Consider the following 18,731-nt stretch of genomic DNA (forward strand, 5'->3'; position numbering starts at 1 on the left):
CTTCAGTCAGTGGCATGTGCTCATTATACCACTGTGAAGGGGGTCGCCGGCCCTCCGCTGCGCGTCGGGGCCGGACAACGCCCCTTAACAGTGGTATAATGAGCACATACCACAGCCTGTCGTGATCTATTGCTTAATTATACAATGGGGGACCTAAATCCAGCGATCTGATTGGTTCCCAACTGTTGTATAAAGAGCGTATACATAACTGCTATGACGCCCGATCATTTTGTGAAAGTATCACTCCGCGCCTTGAAGAGGAAACCGTTACAAGTATCGTAAGAAACTTTATCACACGGAGATTTAGCTTGACCGAGAAGGTCGTATTTTTACTAGTGTGTGTGTGAAGTCATTTTGCCATAATTTTAACAGTTGTATAAAAGCAATAGCACAGTTCACTGAAGTCTAAAATCGGCGAGTGAACTGCTCCATAGGATAAATTGCCGGCGAACCGCTCTATCGGAGCCTTCTCTCTCTCGGAGGGACGCTAAAGTGTATTGCATAGCGACCGTCGATGCATAGCGGCAGCCAGGAGGGACTACTTTTTTGTATTCTTTAACAAAACGGCTACTTTGACTTTCTTTGTTTCTTTTTAAATGTAGTGTGTCTATGACTTTCGTTTCGCCATAACAGTAACCATTGTATAAAAGCAATAGATCACTTCAGTCAGTGGTATGTGCTCACATTATACCACTGTGAAGGGGGTCGCCGGCCCTCCGCTGCGCGTCGGGGCCGGACAACATAATAATAATAATAATACATTTAATTTAGAGGCGCCTTTCAAGACACCCAAGGTCACCTTACAGAGCATATAGTCATCATTCAAAACTATGTAAAACAGACTAGGAATAAAAGGAAAACAGAGGTTAAACATGAAGAATAATAATAATTAATAACACTCAAAGACGCCTAAAGTGAAGGGGGGACCTCACTAACCACCGCCAATATGTAGCACCCACTTGGGTGATGCACGGCAGCCAATCGGTGCCAGAACGCTCACTACACACCAGCTTGAGGTGGAGAGTTAGGGATGAGGTATACGCCCCTAACAGTGGTATAATGAGCACATACCACAGCCTGGCGGGATCTATTGCTTAAATATATAATCATTAAATTGAGATTAACTATTGTCTGCTTCCTAGTTGTGAACGCTAAAAAGGGTTAAAACAAACCAGGAAGATCATACAATCCATAAATAAAAAATTAATCAGCAGAAAAATGGACTCCAATGCCAGCATTTTATATTGAGAAGATGTTCTCTGTCCATGCGTCCATCAAGACTGAACCTGAAGGTTCACGATGACCTGCAGATCAGCTGATCATTTCAAATGCTGTACTTCCGGGTTGACGCAGCTCGCCGTCATTTCCCGTGTTGTCGTTTCAGAGTAATTGTTTAGAATGTCAAACTTTGAATAAGAACTAAAGCCTTGTTTAAACCTCTACAATGATGAGGCATTTGCTGTTCTTTGCACTGGTTGCTCCTTGTTGGATCAACTGTGCGGTTAAACGGTCTCCCCCTGCGGGGAAGAGCTCCGAGGACGAGCCTGAGATGGGTGAGTTTAGCTCGGCTCCCTAGCCCTGCTCCCTGGAGCTGGTCGACGCCTCTTAACGCGACATAACGGGAACATAACTGTCTATGATTGTGTGGTGTTATCTTCTTTATCTATAAGTCTTCCTTGGTATGCGAGCTGAGTCATTTGCTCAGTGTATCAGCGGGTTAAAACCACCGTATTACTAGGTAGTAACGTTACTGTGATGTTGATGTTTAACAGACACTTTTTCACCGTTATACATGGGATGGAATATTGTAATATTCTTCCAGAGTCCCTGAACTCGATCCTATCGGACTTTGAGGTGCTCCCCTGGTCGGGGCTCCAGCTGCACTCTGTTCGGAAGAGGGACGCCCAAACCAGGTCCCACTTGGAGCGGCTTGTCACGTTCCAGGCCCTGCAGAGGTACGGGACCCCCGACCCCCTTAGATTGTGGCAATGCTTACAGGCCATTGTTTCTGCTATACCGTCTTTGGTTTGGGTTCACCTCATCTGTTGAACTACAATGTCTTCAGTAAAAAAAAAATCTTTATATGGTATATCTATATGTTATGCTGATATGGTAATGCAAAACCCGGTGACTACCAGTGTTTTTTGTTTTGTGTTTGTCGTAAAAGTGCACAACGCATAATAAATTGAATTACATTCGTCCAAGCATTCATTTATTAAAGTACAATAATACATTTTATTGTATTTTATTTGTCCACTGTCAGGAATTTCAAGCTATACTTGACCACAAACACGGACCTGTTCACTGAGAACTTTAAAGCCGTGTTTGTTGATGAACAAGGACTGGAGGAGAAGTACGACGTCCAGCTCCAGAACTACTTCACTGGACACGTTGTAGGTGGGTAGCAGCAACCGAGCCCTCAGCTGTCGATTTATTTTTAATGGCGTCATATCATTATGTATTCTCTTTTCAGGGGAGGAGAATTCACGTGTACAGGCACACATTGATGGGGACGAGTTCTCTGCCCACATTCTGACGGACGAAGCGGAGTATAATGTGGAAGTAAGGCGTTTTCAACACCATGAATAACCGAACACCGTATGACTGAACCTTTTCACTAGACCCCCCTGCCTGGGCAGGTGATGACGACTAGGCCTGACTCTGAACCATACGAGGCCTCTGTATGAGGCCTGCCTCACGTATGGTTAATCTCTGCATGTCTGTGTTCAACTCCAGTCTGCTCTCCTTCACTATTCAGTAAAAATTAGGTCGATAGGTCTTCTGTGTGTCTGTGTCACCACTGAAACATCTAAATGGTGGAGCCGTTTGCTCAAGGTTTCTCTTTCGGTCATCGATTAGTTGATCGAGGTTACCCGCGGAAAAAATTAAATAGCTATATTGGGGCCAACAACCAGAAAGCTGTCTCGGTCCCCATTGCTACTGAAACCTCTAGAGTGGAGAGAACTGTGGTGGAACCCAACTATCTCAGCCCTTCCTCACTTCCCCTTTCCTCCCAAGCCTGTTTCTCCTCCTCGTCATTTAAACTTTTCATTCTCCCACATTCAGCTATTCTTCTGTGTGACGTTGGCGTTGTGTGACCCAGCTCTTGACCTATGGTGAACCACGCCCTTATTCTCCCTCCCCAGCCCCTGTGGAGGTTCACTAACTCTCCCCAAGATGGCCGCGTGCTGGTCTATCGCTCGGAGGACATCAGGAACATCAGCCGCATCGCCTCGCCCAAGGTGTGCGGCTACATCCACGCAGAGGCTCAGCAGCTGCTGCCCGCCGGCGCAGCCAGGCCTGGGGGTCTGCCGGAGGACGGTACGTCTGTCTCCCTCTGTCTCTCTGTGTGTGTGTGTGTGTGTGTGTGTGTGTGTGTGTGTGTGTGTGTGTGTGTGTGTGTGTGTGTGTGTGTGTGTGTGTGTGTGTGTGTGTGTGTGTGTGTGTGTGTGTGTGTGTGTGTGTGCGCGCAGGGGGGTTGTGTTAACCATGGTAGTCCTTGGTTCCTGAAGCAACATTATGTGGTCCTACTCCGAGGGGAATGAATGAGGCTAAGGGTTCTAATGGAGGGGACAGCGAAAGGCAAGGAGTACGCGTACGCTAGGACGGGATTGTGCTGTCACTGGTCCATCGTCCACCGTAGTGCCACCTTCTCCAGAGACCAGAGATCCAAGGGTGGCTTGTAATTAGCTTGAGGCTATTTTCTCTATTTCAACTTCAGTTTTTCAGTTTTGAATGCATTTAGGTGTTCTGCATCCTTATCGCATAGAAGTCTGGTTTAATAGTCATGCTATGTTGCAGTTGTGCAATTCAGAGGAAAGAATTGGTCTTTTGCAGAATTGGGCACGAGCCATTCTCAGTGTGAAAGTGATCTATGGCTCCTATCTGTATTTGAGGACGATGAAAGGTGTTTTAGGAGACAGGGCCGAAGAACAGGACGGCAGTAACACAATCTGTTCCCAGGCAAACAAAAATAAGCCAGGTCGCTAAATGTGAAAACCAGGGCGGATCACAACAGGAACACGCCCTCATTGTTTAACCTCTGCATGTCTTTGTAAATCTCAATGAAAGCTTACTCTTATGGTGTTGGTAAGCTAATGATTTGACTCATGGTGAGTCAAATCATCCGAAACTGCTTTAAGTTTTGTTCTGAACGGGGGCCGTCTCTGAGGTCGGGTCAGAGCGATCGCCATCTCTCCAGTCTGTTGCCTCCTAAAACGGGGGCCGATCAGTCCCCTGTGTCCCTCTCCTGTCTGGCCCACGCTGACTGTGTGCTGCTCCCCTGCAGAGCTCCTGCACCGAGCGAAGAGGCTGGCCCACGACCACAAGAAGAACACCTGCCCCCTGCTGCTGGTGGCCGACTACCGCTTCTTCCAGCACATGGGGCGCAAGGAGGAGAGCATCACACTGAACTACCTGGTAGGGAGCGCTCTCCATCCCTTCATCACACGCGTTACAACACACAGCATGTACTGGGCCGCATGGAGGAGAGCATCACACTCGACTACCTGGTGGGACGCTCTCTCCTCGCGCCCCCTCATTCACACTCTGTTTGACGTGTCAAATCGTTTGACACATTGAGTGGACATAAGATGCTACATAATGCTCAGTCGGACATATGAGACGAATCTGCGAGACGGTCAACCAAGGGTAAAACAGCTTTGTAACAGATGCAGAAACGTGTGCTGTGTGTAAACATTACTACGATTCCATTCTTCCAAACCAGATCGAGCTGATCGATCGAGTGGACGACATCTACCGGAACACCACCTGGAACGATGAGTTTAAGGGCTACGGGGTTCAGATCCAACAGGTGTGTGGCTCAGGGTCTTTACTCTTTATATCGTACGTGCAGGAGAAACCGCTCCGTCGTGGGCTGCATTTGTGTGACCTTTCAGCACTTCTCTCAGCCCCCCTTATGTGCGGTGGCCTTCCAAGAGGCAGCGCTAGCATAACACGGTCCTTTCTGTTGAAATGGATAACACCGTTTTCTGAGCAGCCACTGAGAGCTCTTGTGTGCGCCTCTCGTGGGGTAATTGAATTTGTTACACAGGCTCCGGGATTCAATAGAGGGCCCTGTTTGCGAACGCTATGAACCAGGGCCTCTGTCACCCAAAGATATGCAATAATTTAGTCGTCTCTGTGCCATTCTTCCCTCTGGCACTGATGATGAGTAACTGAACATGAAGTGTGATTCCAACTTTGAGGGAATTATCTTCACTCTCTGCATGAGAGCAGGAAACAGAAGAGGGTGTCTGAAGAAATCTAGAAAATATATCATGATGCTGTATATAGCGGGGAGCTTAATGTTTCCTTTAGCGATTCTTTAAAAAATGTGCTGGATTTTGCTGCACTTTCTATACTTCATACACTGTATCTGTCATTCATTTGCAAAACATTTAAAACGCAGAAAATTCTGTAACCACCCCACTGTGATCATGACTGACATCTCAGTCATTGTGCCAGACGTAGCGATCATAAATCAATAGCAGAAAACATTGAATCATTTCAGATCATTCCACTCCATTCTTTGATGGTCTCACCATGAAAGGACCTCACTAAATTTACATTTACATTTAGGGCATTTAGCAGACGCTTTTATCCAAAGCGACTTACAATAAGTACATTTGTCATAAGAAGTGAACCAATATATCGCTGCCAGTACAGTAAAGATGTTTATAGAACCAAGTGCAAGTACTAACAATCGGTAGGCAAACCCATTCCCTGTGTACAGCATTGATAGCAGCTACTGCAGATGCTACACAATTAAGTACTATAAATATGTGCATACAATAAGTGCCAGTACGTACAACATACAATGGGGGCTGGGGGGCTGTGCAGAGTCGAGGTGAACTCTGACCAGGTGAGTTTTGAGGTGAGCCACTAGGAGTCGACTCCAACAGGACGTCCCACTGCCCCTCGCCTGCCTGTCAGTCAATGCGTTGTGACGTCCTCAGATCATCATCAACAAGGTGCCCACCACCATAAAGGACCACAAGGGGCGGACCAGGGCGCACTACAACATGAAGGGCTCGCCACAGGAGGGCAAGGACGTGTGGGACGTCAAGAAGCTGTTGGAGGTGAGGGCCCGCGGGGCATGAGGGCTCCTGTCACTGCTGCCATGATGGGATGGACAGGGAGACGGACAGGCAAGGGTGCATCCAGGTTCAGAGAAGATCTCAAATGGTCTCAACATCTCAGGGTGGTTTAAATCTGAGCTTTGTGATGCCATATGATGGAACTTATAGAAAAAGGGACTTGAATAACGCTCTTTTTAAATGAAGCACATGAGACGGTTTGCAAGTCAATTTGAAGCTTTCATAAAAAATGAAGAATAGATGTCAACCAGTGTCTTCATGATGTGCCGTCTGTGCTGTAGATGGTTTGGGCTTTTTAAACCGTGTCCATGTGGTGTTTCTCCAGCAATTCAGCTCGGACATCGCGGACAACGCGTCCACCGTGTGCCTGGCCCACCTCTTCACGTACCAGGACTTCGACGAGGGCACCCTGGGGCTGGCCTACGTGGCCCCGTCCAAGGCTCTGGCGCTGGGGGGCCTCTGCCCTCGACGTAAGGCCCCCGCTGGACTGCGCTGTCTGCATATGATGACCAATAGGTTCTGATGATGACATAAGCACCCCTGGCTCTAACCTGTGGAGGTTATGAGCTTCAGGGCTGTCGGCACGAGTCACTGCTCTGGACGTCGTGCTTGTGATTCATTATTTCAGTGGTTAGAATATAATAATGAGTTCCTCTTCCCTGTATGTTTTGTACGCAGCGTATTACCCCTCTACCTCTGCCCGGAAGCCCAGCTACCTCAACACAGGGCTGACCAGCACCTTGAACTTTGGGAAAACCATCCTGACCAAGGTCTGTTAGAATCCAATGAATCCAATTGCTGTTTTCCTCTACCAATTTTGCCCGTACAGAGTCCATTATCGAGTTGAGCCGCACTGAGATGGGAACTCTCAGAATGTAAGAGAAAGTCTATCTCCAAGAGAAGGTCCATCTCTAAGAGAAGGTCCCTCTCTAAGAGAAGGTCCCTCTCTAAGAGAAGGTCCATCTCCAAGAGAAGGTCCATCTCCAAGAGAAGGTCCCTCTCCAAGAGAAGGTCCCTCTCTAAGAGAAGGTCCCTCTCCAAGAGAAGGTCCCTCTCCAAGAGAAGGTCCCTCTCCAAGAGAAGGTCCCTCTCCAAGAGAAGGTCCCTCTCCAAGAGAAGGTCCCTCTCCAAGAGAAGGTCCCTCTCCAAGAGAAGGTCCCTCTCCAAGAGAAGGTCCCTCTCCAAGAGAAGGTCCCTCTCCAGGAGAAGGTCCCTCTCCAAGAGAAGGTCCCTCTCCAAGAGAAGGTCCACCTCCAAGAGAAGGTCCCTCTCTAAGAGAAGGTCCACCTCCAAGAGAAGGTCCCTCTCTAAGAGAAGGTCCCTCTCCAAGAGAAGGTCCCTCTCCAAGAGAAGGTCCCTCTCTAAGAGAAGGTCCCTCTCTAAGAGAAGGTCCCTCTCTAAGAGAAGGTCCCTCTCTAAGAGAAGGTCCCTCTCTAAGAGATGGTCCATCTCTAAGAGAAGGTCCCTCTCTAAGAGAAGGTCCATCTCTAAGAGAAGGTCCCTCTCTGAGAGAAGGTCCCTCTCTGAGGGATGGACCTTCTCTGAGAGATGGATCATCTCAGAGATGGTCTATGTCTAAGTGTGCCGGTGCCATTAGCCCTGGTTGCTGTTCGGAGCCAGACGTTGACTCTTAAATTGTAGGTATATAGGTCTATAGAAAAACAATTAACAGTTCGTTCTTGTTTCTGAGACGAATCGCTGATCACGCAAAGTATGGCTAGAGTTCAGCTTAATTTGTTATTATTCGTTGGTTCCTATAACTATATGGGCCTTACTAAAAAGGGTCTATGAAGGTTTAGATTGAAGTGCTCTGTGGTGATTTTAGATTGACGATATTCTATTGCAAAACAAAAGTGGTCAATGAAAAAGGACATGTCTCAGAGTAGTCTCTGAGACATGTCAATAGGCTACAGTGAGGGGGTTTATTGTTGTGTCGAGGACTCCATCGTGTCTGCAGCCAAAGACACGCCTTCCTAGCGGGAAGCTCTGTAATGAAGACACTGATCCCAGCCAACAGTCAGAGCCAGTGGAGCCGGACCAGTGAGTTCAGCAGGGTGATGCAACACCAGGCAACCTGCCTACTGGTGGAGGAAGCAGACTCGTCTCTTCTTTAGTGTTCGGGGGAAATGCTCTGTAGTGCGGATCAAGGAGAGGTCCCATTGTTAACGGCATTGCTATGTCAGACGAGGAGTCTGGATGACATGAATGGAAGTTGGATCACTTTAACCCCTGACCCATTTCCGGATGGAGTTCATAACACCGTCAGATGATATGCTATAATACCCCCGTGTGTGTGTGTGTGTCTGTGTGTGTGTGCCCCTCCCTAGGAGGCGGACCTGGTCACCACCCACGAGCTGGGGCATAACTTTGGCGCGGAGCATGACCCCGACAACCTGCCGGCCTGCGCTCCCACGGACGACCATGGGGGGAAGTTCATCATGTACCCCATCGCTGTGAGCGGGGACCAGATCAACAACAAGGTACAAACCGATGGAGAACATCAGATAACAGCAACAGCAGTGCACAGGTGGATACACAGAAGGGGTTAAATGTACTGTAGCTGTGCAATGCAGATACCCTTCAATAATGCCTCACATGGACATTACTCTTTAGAAATGAGGAAACACGGCCGTCTTTCCCTTTGTCCATTGGAAAATGTTTAAGCACAAATCGTTGACGACGAGTTGAAACCCACCGATCTTCCTCTGCTGTCCAAAGCACTTCTCCAGCTGCAGCAAGACCTCCATCGGGAAGACGCTGAGCTTCAAGGCTCACGAGTGCTTCAAGGAGCGCAACAGCAAGGTATGCGGAAACTCGCGCGTGGAGGAAGGGGAGGACTGCGACCCGGGGCTGCTGCACCTCAACGACGACCCCTGCTGCACGGCCGAGTGCAAGTTCAAACCCAATGCGCAGTGCAGGTACGGCCCATCAGAGACCTGCTCAGACACCTCTTGGAAACCCCAGGGATTATGAGGCTTGTGTCTGTTAGGAGTCTTGTTCAAGAAATGACAGACAGACAGCACTTTATAACATATTTATAGTGAGCCAGGCCCAGATCTTTTCAAACAATAGTTTTCCTAACCCTTGAAGCTCCGTGCTGAGCGGACTGCTGAATCCTGTGTTCTCCTCCTCCCCACAGTGACAGAAACAGCCCGTGCTGTAAGGGCTGCGTGTTTGAGCAGGCGGGGAAGCGCTGCCAGGAGGCCATCAGCGCCACCTGTAAGGGCGTGTCCAGCTGCACAGGTGAGCGCCCCCTGCTGGCGGTGGGGTGTAAACCCATGGATAAGCAATTTAAGGCACTATTTAAGTAAATTAAATAAAACGGCAGAAAAAAAAATGGGGGTTTATTCAAATAGTCTTTTAGGTCAAAAAAATTTGTTTGTTTAATCAATTAGTTCTATTTTTTTACAGAGCTGTAGCCAATATGCATTTCACATTGAACAGAATGATTTCAGGTTTATCTTTTTGTTTTTCGATTTGAGTTGACTCTTTAAGGCCCCGTCCACACGAAGCCGAAACGGGCGAAACCGTTACGGTTTCGATCTATCCGGTTTCTAAGTATCTCCGTAAAGACGAAGCCAAGCGAAACCGGATAGATCTGTAGAAACGCTGTAGTAAACATTCCAGGCCCATAAGGGGCGCTGCTTCTGGTACACAAATCCAGAAGAAGAAGAGGCGAGCATGCGCATAAAGGCTGCCCCCCGAACAACTAACAACACAAACAAACAGCTCTTCTACGATGGCGAACTAGATTCTCAATAAATAATGGCTTAGCAACCCAACAAGGGACATGATATGCTGCAGAACGATTACAAGCTTGTAGTCCGCCATCATCTTTTTTGTTGTGATTTCTGAGACTCCGCGGGCTTAAGAGCCATTGGCTAGGAGGTCGAGGGGTGGGGCGATGATGTCATGGTTTGCGGTTTCAGTCGGTTTCAGGCGTCCACACGAAACCAAAACGAAACCGGATAGATTTGAAACCGCCTCCGAGGGTGGTTTCAGAAGTTTGCGGTTTCGGTCAGCGGATTCGCTGGCTTCGTGTGGACGGAAGGCCGAACCGTACAAGACCTTTGCGGTTTCGCCATGAAATCGGCTTCGTGTGGACGGGGCCTAAGTGTGAGTGAACACACTTTGAATCGAACAGTCAGATTGGAAAAAAAAAAGCATTTTGGGCTGAGACTCAGGCCGACCCAGTGTGGTACTTTTTGAGTTCTGTCGTTAAACATGAGCTTCCTTGAGGCCGTGTCCAATCTTGAGCCTTCCCCTGACCATGTGACCCGTCACCTGGGTGTTTTCAGGTGAAAGCAGCGAGTGCCCGCCCCCGGAGAATGCCCTTGACGACACCCAATGCGTGGACATGGGCAAGTGCCTCTCCGGGGACTGCAATCCCTTCTGCGAGGCGGTGCAAAACCTGCAGTCCTGCGCCTGCAACGGTAAGACCGGGCAGAGCTTCGTTAAAGGGGTGGTATCATGCCACCAGGCAACGGTAAGACCGGGCAGAGCTTCGTTAAAGTGGAATGATCATGCCACCAGGCTGGTGGGAGTAGGATTAGCCACCTGGTGGCATGATATCTCCCCTTTAAGTCTCAGCAGGCTAAGTACTGTTTTTAAGTGCCAGGATGTAGGCTACATACTGTTTTTAAGTGCCAGGACGTACAACATACAATAAGTGCCTAAACTAGCCATTCAAAAAGCAGCCCCCAGCCAGCAAGCGTTCAGAACAAAGATGAAGACATGAACATTTCTTCATCTCCAAATGAAGGCTTCCGGTTCATGTCTTCATCGTTGTTCTGAACGCAACGCTAGCTGGATGGGAGGAACTGAATGTGGAATACCGCACTCAAGATGAAGACATGTGATGGGTTCAGAACCCTGATTAAGACATGAACGTTGGATGTGTGTGGAAGTGTTGCTGTTCAGAAGGTGTTTGGTGAAATGTAATGTTTGACAACGTCTCCCCCCCCCCCCCCCCCAGAAACTGAGAACTCGTGTAAAGTGTGCTGCCGGGGGAAAGACGGAACCTGCTCTCCGTTTATGGAGGCGGACGACAACTTCCTCTACCTGCGCAAGGGCAAGCCCTGCACTGTGGGGTACTGCGACGGGAGTGTGAGTCATCTGAACACCCTGGCTTTCAAGTACACATGTTCTATACCATCTTTCTCCTTCCCGATACCGATTCCTGAACTTGAGTCTCGGCCAATACCAAGTGTATATACCGATAGAGCATCTAGCATTGTAACTACTTATAGCACTTGTTCTTATTGAAGGGTTCTCTTACGATGAAAGCAATGTTTAGTGACTGTCGACAATTTTTTGCAGAAGTAGATCATTTTGATTTATAAGCTATAATTATAATAAATACGTCTGTATTCTTGTAGTTTAGCATCCATGTTTTTCCGACTTGGTAGCTCGAATGCATGTAGGTCGGAGATTATGTGTTTCCAATTCCGACTTTCCACATCCGTCCATTAACGACCGCAGCATAACATCTGGTTGTGATGTTCTTTGTGTAGTAAATTAGTCAGGTGATGGATCGGCGCACAGACTTGCGTACTCGTCGATACCCAGCTGGCTGGAGTCCCTGAGCCTGGGACAGGGGTTTACGTCTGTGTGCGGTGGTCATTGTGTTATGATTTCTGTGTGATCTCACAGGGAAAGTGCATAAAGTCAGTGCAGGATGCGATCGAGAGGCTTTGGGATTTCATTGACAAGCTCGACATAAACACATTCGGTAAGTCGACTGCATTCTCCTTTTAAATACTAAAGCCGTTATGAAATTTCATTTCAGTATTTATTGGTAATAATTTGACATGATAACGGGTAACAAACGTGTTTGGAGACCCGGTTTTTCATGTCCCCTTGTTACTTCCATGGTCTTATTGTATGAGTGGATCTGTGTTTCCTCAGGGAAGTTCCTGGCTGACAACATCGTGGGCTCCGTGGTCGTCTTCTCGCTCGTCTTCTGGATCCCCCTCAGTATTCTTGTTCACTGTGTGGTAAGTGGGAATCCAACTCACAACCCATGCTTGCTTTACAATGAATGAGGATCAACACCATGTATCTGATGATGATGACGATGATGATCATGTTTATGATGATGATCATGGAGTCCGATCCTCATTCATTGTAAATCAAACGTGAAAAATGTAGAAATTTGTTGAACATTATGATCGGCTGAATGATCATCATGATCAGACACCATGTGTATGAACATCATTTTCTCCAAGATTTCAAACCTGAAACATAAGTAAAATAATGTTGTCGTCACCCTGCGATATAGAAAATAGCATAGTATGACCAGATAATATGATAGTATGACCAGATAATATGATAGTATGACCAGATAATATGATGGTGTGATAAGATAATATGATAGTGTGATAAGATAATATGATAGTGTGATAAGATAATATGTTGGTATGATAAGACGTGCGTTTCTCTGCAGGACAAGCGTCTCGACCAGCAGTATGAGCAGCAGCAGAGCAAGCCCTACCTCTTCCCCCCCAGTGTAAGTGTCTCTTTATTAGACCAGGCCCTACCTCTTCCCCCCCAGTGTAAGTGTCTCTTTATTAGACCAGGCCCTACCTCTTCCCCCCCAGTGTAAGTGTCTCTTTATTAGACCAGGCCCTACCTCTTCCCCCCCAGTGTAAGTGTCTCTTTATTAGACCAGGCCCTACCTCTTCCCCCCCAGTGTCTCTTTATTAGACCAGGCCCTACCTCTTCCCTCCCAGTGTAAGTGTCTCTTTATTAGACCAGGCCCTACCTCTTCCCCCCCAGTGTAAGTGTCTCTTTATTAGACCAGGCCCTACCTCTTCCCTCCCAGTGTAAGTGTCTCTTTATTAGACCAGGCCCTACCTCTTCCCCCCCAGTGTAAGTGTCTCTTTATTAGACCAGGCCCTACCTCTTCCCCCCCAGTGTCTCTTTATTAGACCAGGCCCTACCTCTTCCCTCCCAGTGTAAGTGTCTCTTTATTAGACCAGGCCCTACCTCTTCCCCCCCAGTGTCTCTTTATTAGACCAGGCCCTACCTCTTCCCTCCCAGTGTAAGTGTCTCTTTATTAGACCAGGCCCTACCTCTTCCCCCCCAGTGTAAGTGTCTCTTTATTAGACCAGGCCCTACCTCTTCCCTCCCAGTGTAAGTGTCTCTTTATTAGACCAGGCCCTACCTCTTCCCTCCCAGTGTAAGTGTCTCTTTATTAGACCAGGCCCTACCTACCGCTTCCCTCGCAGTGTAAGTGTCTCTTCATTAGACCAGGCCCTACCTCTTCCCCCCCAGTGTCTCTTTATTAGACCAGGCTCTACTTCTTCCCTCCCAGTGTCTCTTCATTAGACCAGGCCCTACCTCTTCCCTCCCAGTGTCTCTTCATTAGACCAGGCCCTACCTCTTCCCCCCCAGTGTCTCTTTATTAGACCAGGCTCTACTTCTTCCCTCCCAGTGTCTCTTTATTAGACCAGGCCCTACCTCTTCCCCCCCAGTGTAAGTGTCTCTTTATTAGACCAGGCCCTACCTCTTCCCTCCCAGTGTCTCTTCATTAGACCAGGCCCTACCTCTTCCCCCCCAGTGTAAGTGTCTCTTTATTAGACCAGGCCCTACCTCTTCCCTCGCAGTGTAAGTGTCTCTTCATTAGACCAGGCCCTACCTCTTCCCCCCCAGTGTCTCTTTATTAGACCAGGCCCTACCTCTTCCCTCCCAGTGTAAGTGTCTCTTTATTAGACCAGGCCCTACCTCTTCCCCCCCAGTGTCTCTTCATTAGACCAGGCTCTACTTCTTCCCCCCCAGTGTCTCTTTATTAGACCAGGCTCTACTTCTTCCCTCCCAGTGTCTCTTCATTAGACCAGGCCCTACCTCTTCCCTCCCAGTGTAAGTGTCTCTTTATTAGACCAGGCCCTACTTCTTCCCTCCCAGTGTCTCTTCATTAGACCAGGCCCTACCTCTTCCCCCCCAGTGTCTCTTCATTAGACCAGGCCCTACCTCTTCCCTCCCTGTGTCTCTTCATTAGACCAGGCCCTACCTCTTCCCTCCCTGTGTCTCTTCATTAGACCAGGCCCTACCTCTTCCCCCCCAGTGTCTCTTCATTAGACCAGGCCCTACCTCTTCCCCCCCAGTGTAAGTGTCTCTTCATTAGACCAGGCCCTACCTCTTCCCCCCCAGTGTCTCTTCATTAGACCAGGCCCTACCTCTTCCCTCCCAGTGTCTCTTCATTAGACCAGGCCCTACCTCTTCCCTCCCAGTGTAAGTGTCTCTTCATTAGACCAGGCCCTACCTCTTCCCTCCCTGTGTAAGTGTCTCTTCATTAGACCAGGCCCTACCTCTTCCCTCCCAGTGTCTCTTTATTAGACCAGGCCCTACCTCTTCCCTCCCTGTGTAAGTGTCTCTTTATTAGACCAGGCCCTACCTCTTCCCCCCCAGTGTAAGTGTCTCTTCATTAGACCAGGCCCTACCTCTTCCCCCCCAGTGTAAGTGTCTCTTCATTAGACCAGGCCCTACCTCTTCCCCCCCAGTGTAAGTGTCTCTTCATTAGACCAGGCCCTACCTCTTCCCTCCCAGTGTCTCTTCATTAGACCAGGCCCTACCTCTTCCCTCCCAGTGTCTCTTTATTAGACCAGGCCCTACCTCTTCCCTCCCAGTGTAAGTGTCTCTTCATTAGACCAGGCCCTACCTCTTCCCTCCCTGTGTAAGTGTCTCTTCATTAGACCAGGCCCTACCTCTTCCCTCCCAGTGTCTCTTTATTAGACCAGGCCCTACCTCTTCCCTCCCTGTGTAAGTGTCTCTTTATTAGACCAGGCCCTACCTCTTCCCCCCCAGTGTAAGTGTCTCTTCATTAGACCAGGCCCTACCTCTTCCCCCCCAGTGTAAGTGTCTCTTCATTAGACCAGGCCCTACCTCTTCCCCCCCAGTGTAAGTGTCTCTTCATTAGACCAGGCCCTACCTCTTCCCTCCCAGTGTCTCTTCATTAGACCAGGCCCTACCTCTTCCCTCCCAGTGTCTCTTCATTAGACCAGGCCCTACCTCTTCCCTCCCAGTGTCTCTTTATTAGACCAGGCCCTACCTCTTCCCTCCCAGTGTCTCTTCATTAGACCAGGCCCTACCTCTTCCCTCCCAGTGTCTCTTTATTAGACCAGGCCCTACCTCTTCCCTCCCAGTGTCTCTTCATTAGACCAGGCCCTACCTCTTCCCTCCCAGTGTCTCTTCATTAGACCAGGCCCTACCTCTTCCCTCCCTGTGTAAGTGTCTCTTCATTAGACCAGGCCCTACCTCTTCCCTCCCAGTGTCTCTTCATTAGACCAGGCCCTACCTCTTCCCTCCCAGTGTCTCTTCATTAGACCAGGCCCTACCTCTTCCCTCCCTGTGTAAGTGTCTCTTCATTAGACCAGGCCCTACCTCTTCCCCCCCAGTGTAAGTGTCTCTTCATTAGACCAGGCCCTACCTCTTCCCTCCCAGTGTCTCTTCATTAGACCAGGCCCTACCTCTTCCCTCCCAGTGTCTCTTCATTAGACCAGGCCCTACCTCTTCCCTCCCAGTGTCTCTTTATTAGACCAGGCCCTACCTCTTCCCTCCCAGTGTAAGTGTCTCTTCATTAGACCAGGCCCTACCTCTTCCCTCCCTGTGTAAGTGTCTCTTCATTAGACCAGGCCCTACCTCTTCCCTCCCAGTGTCTCTTTATTAGACCAGGCCCTACCTCTTCCCTCCCTGTGTAAGTGTCTCTTTATTAGACCAGGCCCTACCTCTTCCCCCCCAGTGTAAGTGTCTCTTCATTAGACCAGGCCCTACCTCTTCCCCCCCAGTGTAAGTGTCTCTTCATTAGACCAGGCCCTACCTCTTCCCCCCCAGTGTAAGTGTCTCTTCATTAGACCAGGCCCTACCTCTTCCCTCCCAGTGTCTCTTCATTAGACCAGGCCCTACCTCTTCCCTCCCAGTGTCTCTTCATTAGACCAGGCCCTACCTCTTCCCTCCCAGTGTCTCTTTATTAGACCAGGCCCTACCTCTTCCCTCCCAGTGTCTCTTCATTAGACCAGGCCCTACCTCTTCCCTCCCAGTGTCTCTTTATTAGACCAGGCCCTACCTCTTCCCTCCCAGTGTCTCTTCATTAGACCAGGCCCTACCTCTTCCCTCCCAGTGTCTCTTCATTAGACCAGGCCCTACCTCTTCCCTCCCTGTGTAAGTGTCTCTTCATTAGACCAGGCCCTACCTCTTCCCTCCCAGTGTCTCTTCATTAGACCAGGCCCTACCTCTTCCCTCCCAGTGTCTCTTCATTAGACCAGGCCCTACCTCTTCCCTCCCTGTGTAAGTGTCTCTTCATTAGACCAGGCCCTACCTCTTCCCCCCCAGTGTAAGTGTCTCTTCATTAGACCAGGCCCTACCTCTTCCCTCCCAGTGTCTCTTCATTAGACCAGGCCCTACCTCTTCCCTCCCAGTGTCTCTTCATTAGACCAGGCCCTACCTCTTCCCTCCCAGTGTCTCTTCATTAGACCAGGCCCTACCTCTTCCCTCCCAGTGTCTCTTCATTAGACCAGGCCCTACCTCTTCCCCCCCAGTGTCTCTTCATTAGACCAGGCCCTACCTCTTCCCTCCCAGTGTCTCTTCATTAGACCAGGCCCTACCTCTTCCCCCCCAGTGTCTCTTCATTAGACCAGGCCCTACCTCTTCCCTCCCAGTGTCTCTTCATTAGACCAGGCCCTACCTCTTCCCCCCCAGTGTCTCTTCATTAGACCAGGCCCTACCTCTTCCCCCCCAGTGTAAGTGTCCCTTTGTGTGGATCAACCTCTAGACTAACTCTACTAATGCACCGTCCTTCCATCATCTCTAACCCACTGACCGCACTGATGAGGAGAGGGGATCGTGATGTGAGGCATCACAACAGACTTTGTTTGTAGACATAGACGTACCGTTATTTAAATGGCCCTGCCGTTCCACTGCAGCAGCCAGGCCAGTCTTAAGGCATACTGAATGGCAATGCTGCCACGATCATTCTAGACCTAGACAAAGCTCAAATAGTTGCAGTGGGTCAAGGAGAATCTGATTTGGTCAAAAGGCCTCAAATTGATGGGGGAGCACAGCAGGTCAGACACAAAGCCCCTACTGGGTCTGAGGCTCTGAGCTCCAAGTGACCTGTCATCACCCTGTGCCCTGGCCCCTGTTGTTCTCATCGGAACCGCAGCAGAGGATGGAGGCCTGTAGTTGGGCCCCCGCCCCGGGTCCAGGTGAGTGCCAGCCCATGGCTCCGTGTTGAATGGCGTGCCGCTGGATCTCACCGTGTGCATGGTCGGTCGGGCGCCGCCGCCGGATACTCTCGCAGCCCCTTATTTCTTGACGCAGTCACTTGGTTTTGTTGTCATGGCCACTCAGAAAGTCACATGACCTTCAGCCTGATGCATGCTAACCACCCCCCCCCCCCCCCCCCCTTTTGCCATCCTGTAATATGTTGGCTGTCATCCCATCACCTCCATCCGATCTAAAGAGATTTAGTCAAGAAATGAAGGGTGCGCTTTAGAGGGTATCCTGAGACAACATCCAGGGCTGTGTGTGTTGTTGTGGTTCAGCCTGCATCGCCACACAGGATGTTGTCCTTATATGGCGTTCTGCGCTTGTGCTTTGACCTCATCGTACTGACCGGGGGAGGCACACACTCCATTTGATCTGTTCTGTTTATTTAAAAGAATAATGTACAGATAAATAAGAATCCTCCATCTGTCTACTACTGACATGGAGCAGACAGACAGAGGAGAAGAGGGAACAGGTTTTAAAATGGAGTGGATCCGAGCCTCGGTCCGAACCAGCAGCCGGCTGTGTGGCCCGTCCCTCACCCTGCCTCCCCCCCCCCCCCCCCCCCCCCCCCCCCACAGAGTCAAGAAATGCAGAGCGGCCTAGAGGGGGGACACATGCCCATCAAACAGCCGCCCTCCTTCTCCGGCGGCCCGACCGCGCCCTGCTTCCAGCCGGGTTCAGACCTGCCCCCGACGGGCCCGGCGGGGGCCTCCCCATCGGGCAGCAGTGTTACCCCGGGCCCAGGCCCGAGCTCCGGCCTCCCCGGGGGGACCAGGATGGACACCATCCAGGAGGACAGCAGCACCGAGTCTCACCCCGGAGAGGAGGGCCCCCCGGGGGACGGGCAGCCCACCGTCGCAGCCTGCTGGTCGGGTACGAAGTCCTCCTGCGAGGATCCGATCGCGCGGAGCCCGGGGGGGCGGGAGCGCCGGCCGCTCCACAGGCAGGCCTGCGTTGACACCAAGGAGACGGAGTGCTGAGCCGCGCCACACGAGGGAACACCCCCCCCCCCCCCCCCCACACACACATGGAGGAACCTCCTGCAGAGGCATTCGCTCTAAATCTACACACACATTGATAAGCATTTTAAGTGACATTGAGTGCTTAGCACTCATGAGACCGGAGGACCACACACACAGGCACCAGAGAGCAGAGGTTCAGTCATCTGCTCTCGTAGTCTCCGATAGCAGAGCAGAGCTTCAGTAGGCTCTGCTCGCGTAGTCTCGGAAAGTCAGGGACTGCTGTTTCACAAAAAACTACTGAATGAGTTTCATGTTCGTTTTATACTCGTAGATAACTGTACTTTTCCTTTTTAAGTTACGCTTTATGGTTAGTTGTTTAAGAGCCACTACTGATCCGTGTGAAACG

At 49.9% G+C, this 18,731-nt stretch overlaps 1 protein-coding gene and 1 long non-coding RNA gene across 2 annotated transcripts; one reads left to right on the forward strand and one right to left on the reverse strand.

The window, feature by feature from the left end:
* The first annotated feature begins 1,250 nt into the window (after positions 1-1,250).
* adam17a (ADAM metallopeptidase domain 17a) lies at positions 1,251-18,466 on the forward strand. Its single transcript, XM_060052505.1, has 19 exons — positions 1,251-1,553; positions 1,823-1,955; positions 2,264-2,397; positions 2,474-2,562; positions 3,147-3,321; positions 4,289-4,419; positions 4,727-4,813; positions 5,958-6,080; positions 6,424-6,568; positions 6,777-6,868; positions 8,426-8,578; positions 8,817-9,016; positions 9,238-9,341; positions 10,397-10,531; positions 11,074-11,204; positions 11,751-11,829; positions 12,006-12,094; positions 12,544-12,606; positions 17,942-18,466. The coding sequence occupies exons 1-19, from the start codon at positions 1,445-1,447 to the stop codon at positions 18,341-18,343; spliced, it is 2,574 nt and encodes an 857-aa protein (XP_059908488.1). The 5' UTR covers positions 1,251-1,444; the 3' UTR covers positions 18,344-18,466.
* On the reverse strand, positions 13,667-17,446 carry LOC132458054 (uncharacterized). Its single transcript, XR_009525851.1, has 3 exons — positions 16,861-17,446; positions 15,646-15,670; positions 13,667-13,823 (listed from the first exon to the last, which is right to left on the reverse strand). It is a non-coding gene; the product is annotated as an uncharacterized LOC132458054 (long non-coding RNA).
* Positions 18,467-18,731: the final 265 nt, after the last annotated feature.

Source organism: Gadus macrocephalus, chromosome 5, assembly GCF_031168955.1.
Source record: "Gadus macrocephalus chromosome 5, ASM3116895v1".
NCBI classification, from domain to species: domain Eukaryota; kingdom Metazoa; phylum Chordata; class Actinopteri; order Gadiformes; family Gadidae; genus Gadus; species Gadus macrocephalus.

Excerpts from the sequence above, each read along its gene's own strand:
- adam17a (XM_060052505.1), top strand. The coding sequence starts at position 1,445 with ATGATGAGGCATTTGCTGTTCTTTGCACTGGTTGCTCCTTGTTGGATC. Across the intron at positions 8,579-8,816 it reads GGGACCAGATCAACAACAAG|CACTTCTCCAGCTGCAGCAA; the intron begins GTACAAACCGAT and ends TGCTGTCCAAAG. Across the intron at positions 9,017-9,237 it reads AAACCCAATGCGCAGTGCAG|TGACAGAAACAGCCCGTGCT; the intron begins GTACGGCCCATC and ends TCCTCCCCACAG.